Genomic DNA, 21,755 nt, shown 5'->3' on the forward strand with positions numbered 1-21,755 from the left:
TAAAACACCCTAAGCTGTCAGAAAAGCTGCTTAAAGAATTGTTAAGATCAAAGTCTAGCAGGGCAAGGTTTAAAGTTTGTGAGAAGATTTGTAGCGCGGGTGCTCGTTGTTGTGGTTCTGTTTGCCGAGCTGGGAATTTGTGTTGCAGATGTTTCGTCCCCTGTCTAGGTGACATCCTCAGTGCTTGGGAGCCTCCTGTGAAGCGCTTCTGTGATCATTCCTCCGGCATTTGTAGTGGTTTAAATCTGCCGCCTCCGGTTGTCAGTTCCAGCTGTCCGCTGCAGTGGTTGGTATATTGGGTCCAGGTCGATGTGCTTATCGACCTGGACCCAATATACCGACCACTGCAGCGGACAGCTGGAACTGACAACCGGAAGCGGCAGATTCAAACCACTATAAGTGCCGGAGGAATGATCACAGAAGCGCTTCACAGGAGGCTCCCAAGCACTGAGGATGTCATCTAGACAGGGGACGAAATGTCTGCAACACAAATTCCCAGCTCAATGAACAGAACCACAACAAGGGCAAAGTTTTTTAGGAACATATTAGATGTGAACAAGGTTGAGAGGTGTGGAGAAGGGAAGAAGATTTAAAGTTGAGGTAGCAGAAGACATGGCCATCAATGGTGGTGCAATAAAGAATTGGAGGAGGGTGAAGATTTCAGAGGCTCATAAGACTGGAAGGGGTAATAGAGAGAGAGAGAATATAAGTTTTCTGCTTTTGTGATTTTTTTATTATTTGTTCAGCACTTGTAATGGATGAACACAGTGACATGATGATTTTGGAACTTTTATTACTTTGTTTTCTTTCAGATCCATAACAGTGTAACTTTTTCCATCTTACCCACATGTGAAGTTCTTGCTCGTTTAAGTTGAGTAATTTAGGATTCTAAACTGTTGTTTGGTGAAAACTAGGATGGGGGTGAGAGTTGCCTCCTGTAATACCTTGTGCTGAACTTCCCTTTACTTCCACCAACCAGTTTCTTCTGATTCAATCCCATAACTTTGTCCCTTCTCATGACTTCGTACTCTTCTCATTGTCTGTTCCTGTGGGATTCACCTGCTACCGAGATCCTCTAAATCTTTTTTCAGTACCTCCTCCCAATTAAATTTAAGTTCTATCTATCTTTGTGAGATAGGCTGACAGTGGTTTTTGATTATCTATTCTTAAAACCATATTTTTCCCCTGTCCATAAAATCAACAAATCCTGACAGGAATTAGTGATATTTTGTTTTGCATTTGTTTTTGCTTAAGTAAAACTTGCTTTGGATTCTTTACTTCTCTCTCTACAGTTGAATTATATTAAAAGTTCTGACATTTTCTATTTAAGAATTCTCTGAGCTATTTATAATTTCCTTTTATTAAAAACTACTGATTCTTAACTTTGTGTCAGCATTGGGTTTACCAAGATTATTACCATAGAAATGTTGCGAGAGGCATTTCCCTTGTTGGACACGATGGATCATGATAGGAAACCTGCATTATCGGTGAGTATTAGCTTTACTTAAATATCTTGGCTTTCATTTTTCTCTTTCTTTCTAATTTCCTTGAATTTCTTTTCCAGTTTTATTGAAAGCAATTTAGTGCACATTCCTCTGTGTTAACCAAATTTGTTAGACTTGCCAATGAATCACTTTTTAATAGTGTTGCCAGAAATGTATTGGTGCCTTTTTCCTTTTGTGTCATCGCTTTCAAGCGGTTAAACACTTGGTAACTGGTAAAAGATTTAGCAGTTTTAGTGTATTATTGTGTAGTAGTTATTCCTTATTGTGCAATTCCTTATACATTTAATCTTCTATGCATCTATCTGCTTGAAGTTACAAAATGGATATGGAGTTGAGTGAATTCCAAAACTGTGTAAATTATAGTGACACTTCTTTTGGTAGGTATTTATCATAAGACATTATAATGTATAAAGCAACACTTAGCTGTTAAAGCTTTATTTCACAGCACAATTTAGAGCCTTTGAATGCAGTGCATATATTTTGATCACAGTAATTTCGTAACTCATTAATCGTAATGGAATAACAAAATGGTCTAAGAATTTAAATTGTAACCAACTCAAAATTTTAGGTTTACTCACAAAAATAGTGTTTAGCAAGATCAGTGGATCAATCACAGACTGAAAATAAGTTGTTTAATTTTTGTATGTGAAGTATTGTAGGAACCAATGCATATACAGATCCGGTGTACATTTTGCAACTAAACTTTCGTTAGCCTTCTTACCAAGTCTTCACAAAATTGCAATTGAAAGAAAAAGCAGTGGGAAGAATAAACCTTTGGTTTTGATGAACAAGATTTCCATATTGTAGCAAAATCTTGAAATTGATACTGAAATTTCTGTTGACTGTAGTCGCTATTATTTTGGTTTTATTATGTTATTATACAGTGGTTTTCTCAGATTCAGATGGAAAATAAGCTGACCAATTGAAACCCCAACATGTGATCTTTGTTGAAATGTGTACATATGATTCCTCAGAGATGTGCTTGCTGTGATCCCCTGTAATCAAATAGTCTTCCATTGTTCACTGGACACTCCAACAGGAATAATTAAACAAGACAGTAAAGATTGATCATTGTCCGTATAGCTATGCTTCTGTATGAGCTAACATGAGCTTTGTTACAAATAACATAGCAAACCAGCTAATATTCAGGTGGATAGAATGGATCCCATGGCACTCACTGGAAAAATATGAGGAAATTCTCCTGACCAGCTTAACAATATTCAATCAACTATGCCAAAATAAAACTGATTAACTATAATTCCCTTACTTGTTGAGAGGGAAGTTGCTAGATCCAAACCGGTCTTTGCATTCACCTGTGAAACAAATGACAATAGTATTTTTTTTAAAAAAAGAATTCATCATTCCTAGCACATTGGTTTGGATCATCTGAAGTATTGAAAGGCACTGAATCAAAGCAAGTTTTATTAGTTTTTCCCTCATTGTGCATCAATAGCCATTGGTAGATTATCTATACTTTACTTATTTCTGGCTAATTTCCTTTTGAGCCAGTAGTGTCATTAGTTACTACAACATTTTTCTCTACATGCTTCCTCGCAAATCTACTGAATAAAAATAATCTGTAAGAACTGTAGGCAATTTTTCTCCTTTTTTCCTCTCTTCAAATATAGGCTCTGTCTCTTTCTCTAATTGTTTGGTGGTGACATAAAAGGTCAGGCAGCCAATTGCTGTCTGTCTGTCTGTGATAGTCACTGATTTGTAGCAAAACCTGTAATCTGGTTACAACACTTTTTTTTTCTCCCCTCTTCCCAATGGCAACATGAAACACATCAGCAAATCTTAATTAATTCTCAATCTTTCACCTTACATGTAAATGGACAGTTTCCAGTACAGCTATAACCTGATTGCTTCAACAGCCTTCTGGAAATATACAGACTTAGAGTTTATTCATTGTAAACACAAAGACTGCAGCCATTGTTTCCAAGCATAAATACCTTGCATATTTTCCCAGTAAAACAATCAAAGCCTTTCTTTGATTTCTAATAATCAATAACCTTATAAATCATTTAGTTGAAATACCAGTCCACTGGTGCCAAATGTCTCTGTACCTTTGTAATTGCCTTTATCTAATTTAAAGCCCTTGTTTTAGATCCAAGGTTCTCCCTGAAACTGAATGTGAAATTAATTCTGCTATGATCACTCTTCCCTAAAGGATCCTTTTGCTATGAGATCCTTAATTATTCGTGTCTCACTATACATTTGCCAGGTGTAAAATAACCTATTCCCTGGTTCATTTCAATATGTATTCTTTTGAGAAATTGTTACGCATATACTCTATTAATTCATCTTCAAGGTCATTATTACCAATTTAATTTGCCTAACCTATAGGAAAACCAAAGACACCCATTGTTATTGCAGTACCTCTCTTTTAAGGCCTGTTATTGATTGATTGATTGATGTTCTATCCTACAGTGTAGTTACTGTTGCAGGGTCCATGTACTCACCAGTTCTTTCCCTTGCTAGTTCTTATTTCTACCCACACCGTTTTGACATCTTGATCTTCTGAGCTTAGGCCAATATTCACAATTGATCATATTCTTTAATAGAACTAAGTGCTTCCTTTTATTTTCTTCCTATCTTTCTAAAGCATTTTAATTTCCACTCCTGGTCACCTTGCAACCATGTCTCTGTAATGGCTAATATTACCATAGCTATTAATTTCAATTTATGCTGTTCATCTTCTTATGAGTGCTGCATTCATCACTGATCCTTCCAAAGTGCACAAGTGTGGCTGTGCAGCTATTTGGAATGTTCCACGCATTCTAATGAACAGGCCAAGCACAACAAAAAGGTTGATGGGGGCAGGGTGAGGCTGAGTATCACGTCCCAACTGTGAAAGTTCAAGAAGCTTGAGAAAGAGCAGAGGAAAATATGTAGTTGTTATCAGAGGAATTTCAAATATACGAGAGAAGGGATCTGATTGGAGGAGAAACAAGCGTGTGAAAAGTGAACCTCTGGACAAGCAAATATTTTCAAATGGAAGGAGGAACAGATATGTCCTGAAGTGAGAAAGCTACGAAGCAAGTGGGAAGACAAGCTCTCTGAAGCCAACAATCAGAAGTAGTAAATCAGAGTGAGTGAATGTGAAAGTAGAGATAGATGGGAAGGTGAGAGGAAAATGAAAAATAGAATCACAGCCCTACAGTAATTTGGAATGAACTATGCATGATATACAAAGGTCATTGAAATTGTTTGGATCTTTCTATAGGTTTTTTGATTCGACTTGTGGTGCACAAGTAGGGAAAAAAAAAGATTGGGAAAAAAAATTAAAGAATCTTTGTCACACATTCAGATAAAGAAACTTTAATTCTGTCCTTTTGCTATTTTACTTACTCTGACCCTGAACCTATTTAGTCTGTCATATTGTTTGTGGCTTTCCAGAGATTATTATCTTTTTTTTAAAGATACTGCATTTTAATTTATCTTCCAACTGCTCATACCCCCTAGACAGAATCTGTCCTGTTTATGTCATTGGCACTAATGTAGACTATGGAAATTGCTCGTTGGATGCTGCCTGAACTGCTGTGCTCTTCCAGCACCACTAATCCAGTATATGGAAATTGGATCCTTCCCCTCCAGTCTGAGGGATGCCCTTACGACAGGCATATGACACAACCATCGGGACTTGCACTCTTATCTCATTAACTCTTGTCTCATTGTTCCCTATTACTTCAACTTTCCTGTTTACTCACCTTATTTGAATTACCTTTCATGATGGTGCTGTGGTCAGTTTGCTAATCCTCCCTGCAGTCCCTGCTCTCATCCCACACAGAGCAAGAAGCTTGAACGTTCTGTGCTACAGGTGCTCCAGAGCTACTTTCTGGGTTTCCATACATGCTTCACTTACAACCGCATTCCTGACCAGTAGCCAAATCTGAAGCATGTAATAAAAGGAATGTGGTAGCGTCCTGAAACAAAGTGCTCAGGCAACTTTCTTTCTTTGTCTCTGATTAGTTGCAATGGCCAAAGCTCAGATTCAAGCTTACTAACTTGGGAGTGAAAGTTTTTCAAGCTGAAGACCTTTATCTCAGATGAGATTTATTTAGATCCTACTGATGTACACTAGTGCCCACCTGCTGCAGTGACAACACATGTGCCTGTCATTTTTATCATGTATTTTATTTCATTAATTAGTTTCACGTTTAGAAATATCACCCAATAATTATTTCTAGCATATCCAATGGTTTGAACAGGTATGCGATAAATTTAATAAAGTACTTATACTGTCAGGGTACTAATTAAACTACTGTCACTGTTTAGAGAAAATTTTAGTAAAACTGACCAACCGATCACCCCCATTTACTTAATTAATGCCTGTATTCCTCAGTTCCAACACCTATTTAGACCACTCCTTTTTCAGACTTCCCAAGTTAAGCCAGCACTGTGTTTAGCAGTATTCCATTGAGCTGGACTTCGTGATTGTAATTCAAAATAATTAATATTGCTTCACAGTTAATGTTTTTGAGGGAATTAAGTCATTTTAACAAAGTTGCTTTGTTGCATAACTAATATCACTCAAAGTTGTTTAATTAAAATTAAGAATGGACTGTCTGTTTTGTAACTGCAATACGTTGTACATTATAATTGACTGCTGAAAATGTCTCCTGAAAAAATTGTTTGTGTTATCTTTGTCCTGAACTAACATGAGATTAATTAACCTCTTGACTCTAGAATGTTTTATTTTTCAGCCATCTCTGCCTGTGAAGTTTCCTAATATTGAAGGTAACTCAAATGTATCTGATGTCTGACATATGCCTTGCTTGCATTAAATGTCTATTCTGACTGCAGCACTATTGTAAAGTTTAACTTTGCTCTGACAATGCAAGTAAAGTCCTAATATGGCATCAGAGCCTAACTTGACACCGAAATGAAACTGAATTCAACTCTCTGGAGAACAGTCAAACTCCTGAATCAGTTTGGGTCTTGGCACTTAATTGATAATCTAAGTTTAGAATTGCTTTGCAGCAATGCTGAACTTGAGTTGAATGCACCCATAAAGTTGCAAGTCTATTGTGTCCATATGGAAGAAGTAATTTAAGAAGCAGTTCTGAAATACAATTGGCTCTTGCTTTTATTAATTTCACCTTTTATTATCATGGGGCGAATTCCACATAACAATACTCAGTCAACGCAGTTGCCACCACATGTGTTAAAAGACTGATTTTTAAATGATATTGTGTTAAAGTTGATGGACAAAAATGTTTTTAAACTTACAAATCTATGGATTTTTCTTGTATTAGTGAGCAGAAGTTATTGGTCATCTGGCATTTTCTGCCAGAAACTTGTGGGAGAAGGGTCAAGGACATACCCTCCATGTTCAATAAATTTAGTATAAATGCCAACTATATCAATGCTAATTCTGCTCTAACAGCAAAGTTAGTGGGAATGTTGATAGTACCATAGAGGTTTTAGTGAATATATAAGTCTTGGAACTCTTCCAAACCACTCACCATTCTGACTTGGAAATATATTTCCATTCCTTCAGTGGTACTGGGTCAAAATTCTGGAACTCTATCCCCTAATGGCATTGTGCATCTATTTGAATAAAATGGACGGCAGTGGTTCAAAAAGGCAACTCACCATCACCTTCTCAAGGGCATCTTGGGATGGGCAATAATTACTGGCCCCAACCAGTGACACCCACATACCATGAATAAATGAAAAACAATTTTTTTGTCTTGCTCCCATGGTTGACTAGTTAATTGGCTGCTTCAGTTTCTGTTCTGAAATTCTTTGGTGGTTCTTTTCAGCTTTCTTACTTTTCATGTTAAGATATAACTAAAAGCTTTTTGTTTTAAAATTATATATTTGTATCTTTGTGCTGATCTTTTAAGGTAAATCATTACAGATTCAAATTTTGATATTAGATGCGGGAGAGAAGGTATTCATTTCACATTCTTGAACTTTAGCTATCTGCCAGTATTCCATTTCATAAGTGTTGCGTCGAGATGTTGGTTCTCCCCCTAGTGGCTAATAGATGAGCATGAGCAACAGTCAGAAATGCACATCTATGTCTTCATAACGTTTTGACTTGTTACCCTCTTCAACGTGTTGCACAGGTGCCTTTGTTTTGTGTGATTATAGCCTGAGTTTGATCTGCAGTGGATAATGATTTTATGTTACTGACATACATTGTTCACAGCAGAAATCTCAAAGAGCTGAGCCCTTTTCTTAAAGCATTTTCTTAAATGTTACTCTGAGTGTTTTCCTGTGCTGCCATATGTCTTAATTAAAGGTATTTTCTTCTTCCTTTCTACAGCCATTATCCTGTTTTGTGAGCCTATCCAGTGGGAAACACATCTTCAGTTGATTATCGATGTTCTCTTGACTGCTGGAAACCCAGAAAACATTCCTCAGAAGTTGCAGTACCCTCACATTCCTGTTGTGGCTTGCAATACCGATTTGCTGTGGGTAGCAGAGAGCAAATCACCAAGGTATGATAAGGCATCCATAGAACATAGAACAGTACAGCACAGTACAGGCCCTTCAGCCCTCGATGTTGTGCCGGCCTTTTATCCTACTCTAAGATCAGACTAACCTACATACCCTTAATTGTACTATTTCCATGTGCCTATCCAAGATTCAATTAAATGTCTCTAATGTATCTGACTCTACTACCACTGCTGGCAGTGCACTCCACGCACACATCACTCTGAGTAAAGAACCTACCTCTGACATTTCCCCTAAACCTTCCTCCAATTACCTTACAATTATGTCCACTCGTGTTAGACATTTCCACCATGGGAACAAGTCTCTGGCTATCCATTCTATCTATGCCTCTCAACATCTTGTACACCCCTAACAAGTCACCTCTCATCCTTCTTCGCTCCAATGAGAAAAGCCCAAGTTCCCTCAACCTTCCTTCATAAGACATGCCCTCCAGTCCAGGCAACAACCTGGTAAATCTCCTCTACACCCTCTCTAAAGCTTCCACATCTTTCCTATAATGAGGCGACCAGAACTGAATACAATATTACAAGTGTGGTCTAACCAGGTGTGGTCTAACAAGTGTGGCTCTATTGAGCTGCAGATTAACCTCGCGGCTCTTAAATTCAATCCCCCTACTAACGAAAGCAAACACACCATATCCCTTCTTAACAACACTATCAACCTGGGTGGCAACTTTGAGGGATCTATAATCCCAAGATCCCTCTATTCCTCCACACTGCCAAGAATTCTGCCTTTAACCCAGTATTCTGCATTCAAATTCGACTTTCCAAAGTGAACAATTTCACATTTTTTCCAGGTTGAATTCCATCTGCCACTTAACAGCCTACTTCTTTATCCTGTAAATAGGCCTCCACACTATCCACAACTCCACCAACATTCATGTCATTGACAAACTTACTAACCCACCCTTCCACTTCCTCATCCAAGTCATTAACAGAGTCATAGAGATGTACAGCATGGAGATAGACCCTTCGGTCCAACCCGTCCATGCCGACGAGTTATCCCAACCCAATCTAGTCCTACCTGCCAGCACCTGGCCCATATCCCTCCAAACCCTTCCTATTCATATACCCGTCCAATGCCTTTTAAATGTTACAATTGTACCAGCCTCCACCACTTCCTCTGGCAGCTCATTCCATACACGTACCACCCTCTGCATGAAAAGTTTGCCTTTTAGGTCTCTTTTATGTCTTTCCCCTCTCATCCTAAACCTATATCCTCTAGTTCTGGACACCCCCAATCCAGGGTAAAAACAATGACTGCCAATGCTGGAAACCATATTCTGGAGTGGTGCTGGAAAAGCACAGCAGTTCAGGCAGCATCTGAGGAGCAGTAAAATCAACGTTTCGGACAAAAGCCCTTCAACAGGAATACCCAGGGAAAAGACTTTGTCTATTTATCCTATCCATGCCTCTCATAATTTTGTAAACCTCTATAAGGTCACCCCTCAGCCTCCGACGCTCCAGGGAAAACAGCCCCAGCTTGTTCAACCTCTCCCTATAACTCAAATCCTCCAACCCTGGCAACATCCTTGTAAATCTTTTCTGAACCCTTTCAAGTTTCACGACATCTTTCCGATAGGAAGGAGACCAGAATTGCATGCAATATTCCAACAGTGGCCTAACCAATGTCTTGTACAGTCACAACATGACCTCCCAACTCCTGTACTCAATACTCTGACCGATAAAGGAAAGCATACCAAACGCCTTCTTCACTATCCTATCTACCTGCGACTCCACTTTCAAGGAGCTAGGAACTTGCACTCCAAGGTCTCTTTGTTCAGTAACACTCCCTTATACCGTTAAGTGTATACGTCCTGCTAAGATTTGTTTTTCCAAAATGCAGCATTGTGCATTTATCTGAATTAAACTCAATCTGCCACTTCTCAGCCCATTGGCCCATCTGATCAAGATCCTGTTGTAATCTGAGATAATTTCTTCGCTGTCCATTACACCTGCAATTTTGGTGTCATCTATTATAAAAATCACAAAGAGTGGAGGTCCCAAAACCGATCCCTGTGGAACACCATTGAATTGAATTGAATTTATTGTCACATGTACTGAGGCACAGTGAAAAGCTTTGTCTTGCGAGCAATGCAGGCAGATCACATAGTTAAGTAGCATAGATAAGTAGCATTGGTCATCGAACTTCATAGAGACATAGAGATGTACAGTACAGAAACAGACCCTTGGGTCCAACTCATTCATACCGACCAGATATCCTAACCTAATCTAGTCCCATTTGCCAGCACTTGGCCCATATCCCTCTAATCTCTTCCTATTCATATACCCATCCAGATTCCTTTCAAATGTTGTAATTTTATCAGCCTCCACCACCATTCTATACACGCATCACTATCTGTGTGAAAAAGTTGCTCCTATACTTTTCATCAACCACCACCCTCTGTCTTCTATGGGCCAGCCAAATCTGTATCCAGACAGACAGGTTTTCCTGTATGCCATGCCTGTTTACTTTCTGAATAAGCCTACCATGGGGAACCTTATCAAACACCATGCTAAAATTCATGTACACCACATCCATAGCTCTACTTTCATCAATGTGTTTTGTCACATCCTCAAAGAATTCAGTAAGTTTTGTGAGGCATGACCTGCCCATCACAAAGCCATGCTAATAATCTCTAATCAAACTATGGTTTTCCAAGTTATCATAAATTCTGACTGTCAGAATCCTCTCCAATACTTTGTAAACCACTGACATAAGACTGACTGGTCTGAAATTCCCAGGATTATCCCTATTCCCTTTCTTGAACAAGGGAATAACATTTGCTACCCTCCAATCATCTGGCACTACTACAGTGGACAGTGAGGATGCAAAGATCATCACCAAAGCTGCAGTAATCTCTTCCCTCATTTCCTGTAGTAACCTAGGCCTAGGGGATTTATCTGTTGTTTGTTTTTCAAGCTTTTTGGCACATTCTCCTTCCTAACATCAGTCTTTCATGCTGTCCTCAGAAATGTCAAGATCCCTCTCAATACTGAAGAAAGTATTCATTAAGGATCTCCCCTACTTCCTCCGACTCCAGGTGTAAGTTCCCTTCACTATCCCTGATTGGCCCTATCCTCACTCTGGCCATCCTCTTGTTCCTCACATAAGTGTAGAACACCTTAGGTCAATTTTAACTGCTTAGTTTAAACCCTAAGGCGTGACACAATTAGACTCAACTACAGGAGGACCTAATTTAGAATAATTCTGAGGTCAAGCCATGACTTGGAAAGCAGATTGCAGAATGGTCTTGCTGTCTAATAGATCAGGGATGGCCAAATTTTTTTGCATGGAGGGGTAAATATCCTATTTCATCTCTTCCTTGTGGGGGCGAGAGTTGTCAGTGAGAAAATTACAGAGATATACAAGTTAATAATGATAACCTACAATTTAAACAAATTCAAAAGAAATAAATTGATCAATTAAATGAGTTATTCATAAATTCATTAAAATGTGTCATGCAACAAAGCTTAATAACAAAGCCAATTTTTGCACTTTTGTTTGAGAAGCTGAGCTCGAGACAGAAACAGAATCAAAGTCCAATTCTGGATGACCGGGGAAAGTGGTGGCAAGTCGAGCCAAGCTAAGGAGTTAGATGTAACTAATGCTAACTTTACGTTGCCTCAAATAGGGCGCACTCCCAGCTCCTCTGCAGAGTTATAGAGACATAGAGATGTACAGCATGGAAACAGACCCTTCGTTCCAACCTGGAAAAACACAGCAGGCCAGGCAGCATCCGAGGAGCAGGAGAATCGACGTTTCGGGCATAAGCCCTTCTTCAGCATTCCTGAAGAAGGGCTTATGCCCGAAACGTCGATTCTCCTGCTCCTCGGATGCTGCCTGGCCTGCTGTGTTTTTCCAGCACTACATTTTTCAACTCTGGTCTCCAGCATCTGCAGTCCTCACTTTCTCCTTCGGTCCAACCTGTCCATGCTGACCAGATATCCCAACCCAATCTAGTCCCACCTGCCAGCACCCGGCCCATATCCCTCCAAACTCTTCCTCTTCATATACCCATCCAAATGCTTCTTAAATGTTGCAATTGTATCAGCCTCCACCACATCCTCTGGCAGCTCATTCCATACACGTACCAACCTCTGCGTGAAAAGGTTGCCCCTTAGGTCTCTTTTATATCTTTCCCCTCTCACCCTAAACCTATGCCCTCTAGTTCTGGACTCACCGACCTCAGGGAAAAGACATTGCCTATTTACCCTATCCATGCCCCTCATAATCTTGTAAACCTCTATAAGATCACCCCTCAGCCTCCGATACTCCAGGGAAGACAGCCCCAGCCTGTTCAGCCTCTCCCTATTGCTCAAATCCTCCAACCCTGGCAATATCCTTGTAAATCTTTTCAGAACCCTTTCAAGTTTCACAACATCTTTCCAAAAGGAAGGAGACCAGAACTGCACGTAATATTCCAACAGTAGCCTAATCAATGTCCTGTACAGCCACAACATGACCTCCTAACTCCTGTACTCAATACCCTGACCAATAAAGGAAAGCATACCAAATGCCTTCTTCACTATCCTGTCTACCTGCGGACTCCACTTTCAAGGAACTATGAACCTGCACTCCAAGGTCCCTTTGTTCAGCAACACTCCCTAGGACCTTACCATTAAGTGTATAAGTCCTGTTAAGATTTGCTTTCCCAAAATGCAGCACCTGGGTGTCAGACTGACTTGGCTTTCAGCCTGGGGTTTCTTCCTCGTACAGCCTGCTTTCATTTGCTCCCTCGCCACACACTTATCTTTTTCCCTCTTTCTCTTTCATTCCTTTCTTTCTCTACCTCCCCTCTATTACCCTTCTCATTGTGTTTCTTTGGCCCCTTTAATTTCAAGAAAATAATCCATGGAGCTTTGCATGCAAAAGTTTCCACTAGCAAAATCCACGTTCAGACTTGTATTGCCTTCTCCAGTGGTGCAACTCTATTTTCCTTCCCCCCCCACCACAAGCCAATGCATTCTCAGACCTGGCCCTCAGACTCACTGCCACAGCTCCAGGTTAGGAATTGTTTACTTTTCCTCCAAGCACAGACTGGTTCTTTCCCACTTTCCCTGCTGGTAAAACTGTTGTAGAGTACACTCGAGAGAAAGGACCTCTTATTGGATGAGCAGCTCCTTGCACCAACTGATACAAATAAAATATAAATAAAACAAAAATAATTTCAAGAACAAACTTTCTCTGTGCACTATTTTGTCTTAATCATTTAAGGTTATGCAATTATTGATTGAGAATCCTATGAATCATGTAAATCCATCTACCAGTGAAACAGACATCAGGCTGTGTCACATCCTCTGGCCAGCTGTATGTTGGAAGCTCATGATATATATTTTTCCCTAACTGTTGTTCCATTCTGGAAAGATCCCATGTTTGGAGCCTCATCTTGCCAAGTATGCCTTTGTTGTGAATTACATCTTTGTAATACACAATGGAACATTGGTTACAACAGCCGAGCTATTGTACAATAGCTACTGCACAGTTACCTGTCAGTGGGTTCATTTTTCAATTCCTAGATTTTAAAAGTTGATTGAGCAGGGAGAGGGGAAAGAACTGAAAAATATTTGATGGCAGTGAAAAAATTCTGAAGAGTAAACTGCATGATGAAACATTTAATTTCTCTATGATAGACTTTCCATAGTAAAAACTATCAGTATTGAAACAGAAGCAGGAGTTGGAAGTATACTTAAGGCCCTGAGCAAGATGCCACGTGTTTTTCTCCTCTTTCTGTTTCTTGCTCCACCTAAAATAGCAGGTACATTAATGTTTCATATAGAACTTAGATAGCTCTAAAGGTGGGATAGGGTTAAGGAGAGGTTAGTTATATTTATAAGGTAAATGCAACGTCCATATAAGTCAGGGCAGTGCACTTTTGGAACTGATGACAAGTATAGTAAATCCTGAATCAGCTGACTCTATACAAGAAAATAAATCTGGCTATAGATTATGGCTATTGCACTGTGAAGGTATTAGAAATGAAGAGAACCCACTACAGGGAGAATTTTACGGATCACCAATAAGAGGGAGAAAGGAGTCACCCACAAAGTAGGCCACGATGCTGTCATTGGCACGGTCTCAACTTAATGGCCTCACCATGTTTTTGAACATTGGATGGTCAATTTGAGGCATTGAGTTGATTAATTGATGTCTTATTAAGTGGCTCTGAAATAAGCACCAACCTTTCCTATTACTGTTTTAATTTAACAAGCCACCTGGACCCCCATGAATAATAACAAGCTTGAAATGAGCAAAGTGGGGCTGTACAGTACCCCCAAGGGGTCAAAGTTCAATGCAGGCAAGACGGGTTGAATGGTATATTTCTGTGGTAAATATTTGACTTTCTCTATAAAATTCTTTGCTTCTTTATCGCTTTCTCCTTATTAAAACACTGGTTAAAATCTGCCTGTTTGATCACATATTTAGTCTTAATATGGCTTACTTGTGTGACTTTGTTTTGTCCTGATTTGTTTACTGATTGTCCTGTGAAGTACTTAAGATAATTTGCAATTTTAAAGGTGCTGCAAAACTGTTGGTTTTTTTTTGTTTCTTTTTTTCCCCCTTCTGCAATAGTTTACTAACAGGGTGACCAAGTGAAGCAAATTTCTCACAGAACAGAAGTTGAACTCACAGTTGTCAAGCTAGTCAGCAATTGGACGAGAAAGCAATTTCTAACGTGTGATTTTTGACTTTTCCCTCTGGCCTAACAGGTTCGGTCATGGAATATTTGTACTGTGTCTTGAAAACATTTACAAGAAAATCACTGGCAAAGATCTTAAATATGAGCTGTTAGTAGGAAAACCAAATGAAATAACCTATCATTATGCAGAATGTCTCATAAGGGCTCAAGCTGCTGGAAGAGGATGGCGGAAACCTATTCACACACTTTATGCCATTGGGTAAGTGGCTACGTTATGAGGGAAACCACAATTTGACTCAAAATTCTAGAGGCTGAGAAAACCTTTGTTTTTGCTAAATATTTTCCTTACTAAAATATCTTGTAATCTATATCAATACTGCCTCAACCCTTCATATATGTTTGAGCAAATCACAACTCTTGCAACTCGCTGTGTTTTAAAATTTGTCATTTTGCAGCAGGAAGTTAAGGAGTTGGGGAGCACAGCCCTGAATTGATTTTGGGTTTTCAGCTATTTTTCTACCATTGTTTCTTGTATATTCTGCTCATGCTAGTGTAGTAATGTATGCCATTTTTAAACAAAATCATTCATGGGAAGTGTGTGTCGTTGGCTGCGTCAGCATTTAATGTCCATTACTAAATGATGCCATTGAGAAGGTGCGAGTGAGTGGCCTTCTTGAATTGAAGTCCATTTTGGTGCAGGTAGACCCATAATGTCACTGGGGAAGGAGTTCCAGGAGTTTGACCTAGTGAGATTGAAGGAGCAGTGATACATTTTCCAAGTTAAGATGGCACGTGGATTGGGGAGAAATTGCAGGTTGTAGTGTTCCTGCTAGTTGGTAGTGGTCATAAGTTGGAAAGTGCTGTCTAAGGAACCTTGATGTGGAAGCCTGGGTAAATAACCAACTTTTAATCCTGATATTTTTGCCATAGTATCCAAATGAATATTTAATGCCACATTTGGAGATGGAGAAAGGACAAGAAGGAAAGTGAAATGGTCTCAAAATAGGTAAATAATATTGATTACAAATTTCATATAGATTCCAGATCATTAAGAATAGACCTGTCTTTGGTGAACTCTGAATCCTTGTCAGTGAGGAATAGGAAGTGGCATTTAAATTAGAGTGCTAAATGTTTGGTAAGAAATTTGTGCTGCATTTGGGAAAGCAAATCTTAGCAGGGCTTATACACTTAAATGATAAGGTCCTAGGGAGTGTTGCTGAACAAAGAGACCTTGGAGTGCAGGTTCATAGCTCCTTGAAAGTACACCTGCAGGTTGATAGGATAGTCAAGTTGTTTGGTATGCTTTCCTTTATTGGTCAGAGTATTGAGTACAGGAGTTGGGAAGTCATGTTGTGGCTGTACAGGACATTGGTTAGGCCACTTGGAATATTGCATGCAATTCTGGTCTCCTTCCTATCGGAAAGATGTTGTGAAACTTGAAAGAGTTCCGAAAAGATTTACAAGGATGTTGCCAGTGTTGGAGGATTTGAGCTATATGGAAAGGTTGAATAGGGTAGGGCTGATTTCCCTGGAGCGTTGGAGGCTGAGGGGTGACCTTAGAGTCTATAAAATCATGAGGGGCATGAATAGGGTAAATAAAGTCTTTTCCCTGGGGTGGCGGAGTCCAGAAATAAAGGACATAGGTTTAGAGTGAGAGGGGAAAAATATAAAAGAGACCTGAAGGGTAACGTTTTCACATAGAGGGTGGTATGTGTATGGAACGGACTGCCAGAGGAAGTGGTGGAGGCTAGTACGATTGCAATATTTAAAATGCATCTGGATGGGTATATGAATAGGAAGGGTTTGGAGGGAAATGGGCCAGGTGCTGGCAGGTGGGACTAGATTGAGTTGGGATATCTGGTCAGCATGGGCAAGTTGGACCATAGAATCTGTTTCCGTGCTATTACTCTATGACTCTAAAAATTGCAGAAATAAAAGAATTTCACCAATCGAAGTGGAATGCTGGGCGGCAGCAGAAATTAAAAACTCTCTAATTTGTGTTACTGTTGTCTTGCTGATCTCTTATGAACCACATTGAAGATGTTAACTAAATTTTTTTTAGGGATAATCCAATGACTGACATCTACGGTGCTAATCTATACAACCGCTACCTTGAAGAGGCATCTTCTAGAAAAGGCTCATGGTTACAAGCTAAAGCTGCTGCAGGAAAACAAACAGCCACAGTTTCCCAAGATGAGGAAGTGGATGTAATAGCAAGTGAACTGACACCAGGTTCTGCTACTTGCTGCAAGTCTGTGCTGGTTTGCACAGGTGTGTACAGTCCCTCTAAAGGTGCTTTAGTCAGCCCAGAGGAACTTACCACAGGGGCTGTATTTCATGGGCACAGGGACTTCAGGTTTGATGCTGATTTATCTGATCCAGACTATATTGTACCAGATATTGATTCTGCTGTGGAACTAATCTATGAACTGGAAAGATATGTGCCTAAGTAACCTTTTTAAAGGAAGTAAGCCTCTACTTATATGCCAAGCTTACAACTGGACCTAGGAAAAAATGGATTTTAAAAAATTATAAAAGCAAGTTGCCAAGTTCAGTCCAAACAGACACCAAATTGTCTATTATACTGTGTACACCTGTATTTATCAATAACCCCGCCCTAACATAAGTCTCAGTTTGGAATAATTGTGGCAAACTGTTAACTTTTTTTTCTAATGGCCATTCAGTGAGATCAGGTTCTGAGCTGTGTAACTTGCACAGGTACTGATCCCACTACTTTTATGAAAATGTACGATGTGTAATTTTTGAGTCTACTGTATATGCATTTTTTTATTATTTAAAAAATTTCAGCATACTACAGCTATGTGGTTTATTTTCTCTTCACTCCAGCTCTGTCTAAAAAAAGTTTGTGTTTCTGTTCCATCATATTCCTAAATGAACTGTGGCTTCTGGTTTCTACATCTTACAAAATATGAACATGCATGTAACTTAGTTTGATCCGCTACAATTATGAGTTGCAAAGTAGGGAGAATTAACAATCTTTAATGGAACTTCTATTACACTCAAACTTATCCTTGAGACAGGAGTGAGAGAACTATATTTTCAAACCGGTGTATGAAATTGTTTACTGATTTAGCAACATTGCTTCAGTATTATTGAGCTTAATGTTTAAACACTTAAATCATTACTCATAAAATCTCCCCCTCAAATCTGAATCATTCACATTTAGGTGAAGGATTTAGAATGTAAGATGCATATACGTAAAACCAGTAGAACAAACCTCGGTTGGTGTCTGTACAGTTTTCTACTTTTCTCTTTTAATGGTTAGAGAACACAATACAATTTTACAAATCAATTTTAATTATTCTTTTCTAACAGTATAGTCTGCTTTGTTATTAATATTTATATAAAATATAAGGTAGTAAATAGGAGCACAAGTAGGTTATTTGGCCCATTAAGCTGCTCCATCATTCAACCTGAACATGGATGGCTTGGATCCTCTATTTCAGAGTCATACTGTGACTCTCTCTCTATACCACCTGACGCTTTTAGCCTTCAGAAATGTTTATTTTTCTTTCTTAAATATATTCAGTGATTTGGCCTCCACAGCTTTCTATGGTAGAGGCTTCCCACAGGTTCAGCTGAGTGAAGAAATTTTTACTCTTGTCAGTCTTGCTCTGTATCCTGAAACCCCATAACTGTTTGATCTACAGCTCCCAGCTAGGGGAAATCATCATCTCAGAATCCAGTCTGGTCAGCCCTGGGTATTCTCAAGCTTTTACAAAACAGTGTGGAAGTGAGAAGATGGATTTAGTTTAGGAACATTAAATGTTCTGTTAATTTATCTTCTCAGTTGTCTCTTGCACACAACTATACATTTTCAGCCTTACCTTTTCTGGCTGCTTGTAGACATTGGTTTAACAATAAATTAGCTGAATTTGAAAAAATAAAGTGAGTTACATGTCATTTTTAGCATTCTGTTGTCAGAAACTAGATTTTTAAAAATGCGTATCATTCAACTGCAATAGTTGGTTTTAAATATTTTGTATTGTAAAAATTCTGCTTACCCCTGTAATTTTTAATAATGCTGTTTTAAGCACTTCTTCCCCTTTGCCACTGCACTTAGTTTACAAATGAAAGATGGATATTGTGCTCGCACAGAATTGTTGACTGCCAATTATCTATGCGCTTGGCAACAATGAACAGGCTAAGACTATCACTGTTTTTCTTGTCTTTTAGTTACAGTGAAACCACTGTCCCAGACTGTAATACTAACCACAGTTCTGTTCCTGTTTATCTTCTAAAAAATAATTGCCATTGCAATCCCAATTCCTCAAAGACAACAAAGCTGGCCAGTGGTTGCTTGATATTCTAAACATGCTGCATAGAGGCTACTTGACTGACAAAGCACAAAGCAAACAAGCCATTAAGCCTCTTGACTTTCAGCCTGTCAATGGGTGGGAATGCAGGCAGATGGGTGTTAAAAATAGTGCTGTTGGTCTGTATGCCCTGGCTCATTCCTCTCCCAGTCCATTTTCTTATAGGCAGGGTGAACAAACAGCAGGCTTCCAGCAAGCCTCAAGATCACTGGAGGTGAAAAGGAATGTAGCAGTTGTTTGGAGATGGTTAATGGTGTTAGCACTTTAGACAGAACTAGGGGCCTTCTGTGACTGCCTCCTTGCAACAGGAGTTAGAGTTTCCCATCCAAATCCCCATTCCAGTAACCAACTGCAATAGAGACTTGCCTGCAAGTGCCATTTTCAAAATAAAATGTAAAATGTTGGAGTGTGTGCGTCTCCATTTGAAGAATTTACATGACCCCTGCTGCTGATTGCCAAAATAGGATGGAAAGCCTACTATGTGGCTATTAATTTTGCACTCTAGGGAGAAAAAGTGAAGCTAATGCACATTCTGTATATTCTGCAAGTTTCTGTATATCCACTTTTGTACGATGTGTTACGCTGGGTTGGGATTAGGTTTGCACCATCAGGATCAAATATTTGATTATTTACATTTCTTCCATTAGGAACTGGATGATGGATTGGGTAAGACACCTTTTTAACCCCAGCAACTTAGACTCAAATTCAGTCCAGACTAAGGAGATGAAGTTGCTATGTGAAATGTGATTTGATGGGCTCAACACAATCCCTTGCAGATATGATACTGCATTAATATCTGGCTTTAAACTTGATATTGGTAAAGTGACCAAAGTCCACAGATGATTGCTGTAAGACAGAAAAATGCCACTCATGCAGCAAACAGTCCTTTTCAAATTAACCAAAGGTGCATTGAGGCCCTATAACAACATGCTGTTGATTCCATTCCTCAGAAAGCCATGATTTTGAGCACACAAAATTTGGGAGAAAGAGCTGTATTATTTAATCCTTGAATGAAAGCAAAATACTGTAGCTGAAGGAAATCTGAAATAAACTCAAGTTTGAACAAGTCATATCAGACTCAAAATATTAACATATTTCTCTCTCCACACATGCTGCTCAAACTGAGTTTTTCAGCTTTCTTTGTTAATCCTCAAAGATTAATACATTTTGAACATGCAACAAGATTCCAACAAATTTAAAACAAACAATATGACTGTGGGGGAAAATAACAGGTTTTGATTTATATACTGTTAAAACCTGGAATTAAATTTTCACCTGGTCACTTTCCTGTGTTTTCTTTCCTTATATACAGTAATCTTTGAGCAAACAAAAAGGCTTCAATTATAAAATATCTTGCATAACTTAAATCCATCCCAAAGTATTTTGCAGTCAATTAAGTAATTCTTAAGTATAGTCATTGTTGTCATGTGGGTTAAACAAAAACTTTCATAGATTTCATAATGTTAGTGGAAGCCAAACTAGGGTTTTGAGAAGTCTGGGAAATCAAAACAAAATTATTTTTTGTGTGCAGCTCAGTCTTATCAGAACAACTGTGGTGTGCGTTGTCAAACCTTGAAAAGGATGACATTTAATGGTTAATAGCTATTACAATTCAATTTACTGCAGCTGGTTATGCTGTTTCACTATTAGTGTGTTCTAGCAAACAACACATTTCTTTCTCTATATCAGTTTGGCTACATGTAGGTAGGATACCTTCGTTCCAAATGCCAATTAAATCTCTTCTAAAGAAATGTCAGTGCTTTCCCTCTTCTTCTACAATCTCCCATCCCCAGCTTTCTCCAGGTCAGATCACAAAAACAGGCCACAAATAAACATTCAATGTTTAGCTTCATTCTTCTCATTGCTTTAATTACTTTTTGTCATAACTCACTCCCATAGAAGTAAACCTTTGACAATAAACAATTTGACCTTCTAAAAGGATTTGTTGAGGTAGCAGATGACTGACCTCTTAAGTTTGTCATATTCCATTGACCAATGCATCTATGTGACTTGCATCAGGAAAGCCGTAATCTACCATGAGTGCATATCAGATCATTGGTTTTCTGGTAAAAGCAAAATACTGCAGATGTTGAAAATCTGATACAAACACAGAAAAAGTTTTGAGAAAAATCAGCAAATCTGGCAGCATCGTTGGAGACAGAAGCAGAGTTGTGTTAAGGAGTCTTACTGGACCAGAAACATTAACTCTGTTTCTCTCTCCACAGATGCTGTCAGGCTTGTTGAGTTTCTCTAGCAAATTTTATTGTATTTAATTGAATTTTTCATTGTTTTGGAACTAATGATTTTAAATAATAAACTTGGTAGTAATTGAAATTTGGTAAATCATTTCTTGATTAAGTTTAAGAAATGTGATAAAAAAATATATAAGTATTCTGCAGAATCTTAAGTTAGCATTATCTTTTTAAAAAGTGAATCGATCTAATATCTAACCATTTTTCAAACTTTCAATAAAGCCAAAACAAGATTTCTTAAAAATGAAATAATCTGTACAAACTAGTTTAAAAATGTATTAAACTATCTTAGTATTCATTCAAGGCAGTAATGCATAGCATTTTTGAGCTTATAAACTTATTTTTATTTCTGATGTACTGTACACTCATCCCTCCCTATTTGCAAGGGATAGGAGCACAGACTTCCTGCAGATAACCCGAATGTTTATAGACCTTGAAGGACTGCAATGCTTAGTGAGGCAGACGAGACAAGACAATATGGGGATTTAAAAAAAAAGTCTGGGGCCAACCTAGACAGTACATGGATCCATGGATAATGGGCAATATTGTCACA

The 21,755-nt window shown here is 38.7% G+C and overlaps 1 protein-coding gene across 1 annotated transcript in view; it reads left to right on the top strand.

Moving 5' to 3' along the window:
- Positions 1 to 18,522, top strand: part of LOC140483732 (haloacid dehalogenase-like hydrolase domain-containing 5) — a 53,603-nt gene extending 35,081 nt beyond the window's left edge. Inside the window, exons 4-8 of the mRNA XM_072582203.1 lie at positions 1,394 to 1,487; positions 6,212 to 6,245; positions 7,783 to 7,957; positions 14,684 to 14,872; positions 16,676 to 18,522. Coding sequence (XP_072438304.1) covers positions 1,394 to 1,487; positions 6,212 to 6,245; positions 7,783 to 7,957; positions 14,684 to 14,872; positions 16,676 to 17,066 — 883 coding nt within the window. The 3' untranslated portion in view covers positions 17,067 to 18,522. The remainder of the gene's footprint in view (positions 1 to 1,393; positions 1,488 to 6,211; positions 6,246 to 7,782; positions 7,958 to 14,683; positions 14,873 to 16,675) is intronic.
- Positions 18,523 to 21,755: the final 3,233 nt, after the last annotated feature.

This window comes from Chiloscyllium punctatum, chromosome 12 (assembly GCF_047496795.1).
Source record: "Chiloscyllium punctatum isolate Juve2018m chromosome 12, sChiPun1.3, whole genome shotgun sequence".
Taxonomy (NCBI): domain Eukaryota; kingdom Metazoa; phylum Chordata; class Chondrichthyes; order Orectolobiformes; family Hemiscylliidae; genus Chiloscyllium; species Chiloscyllium punctatum.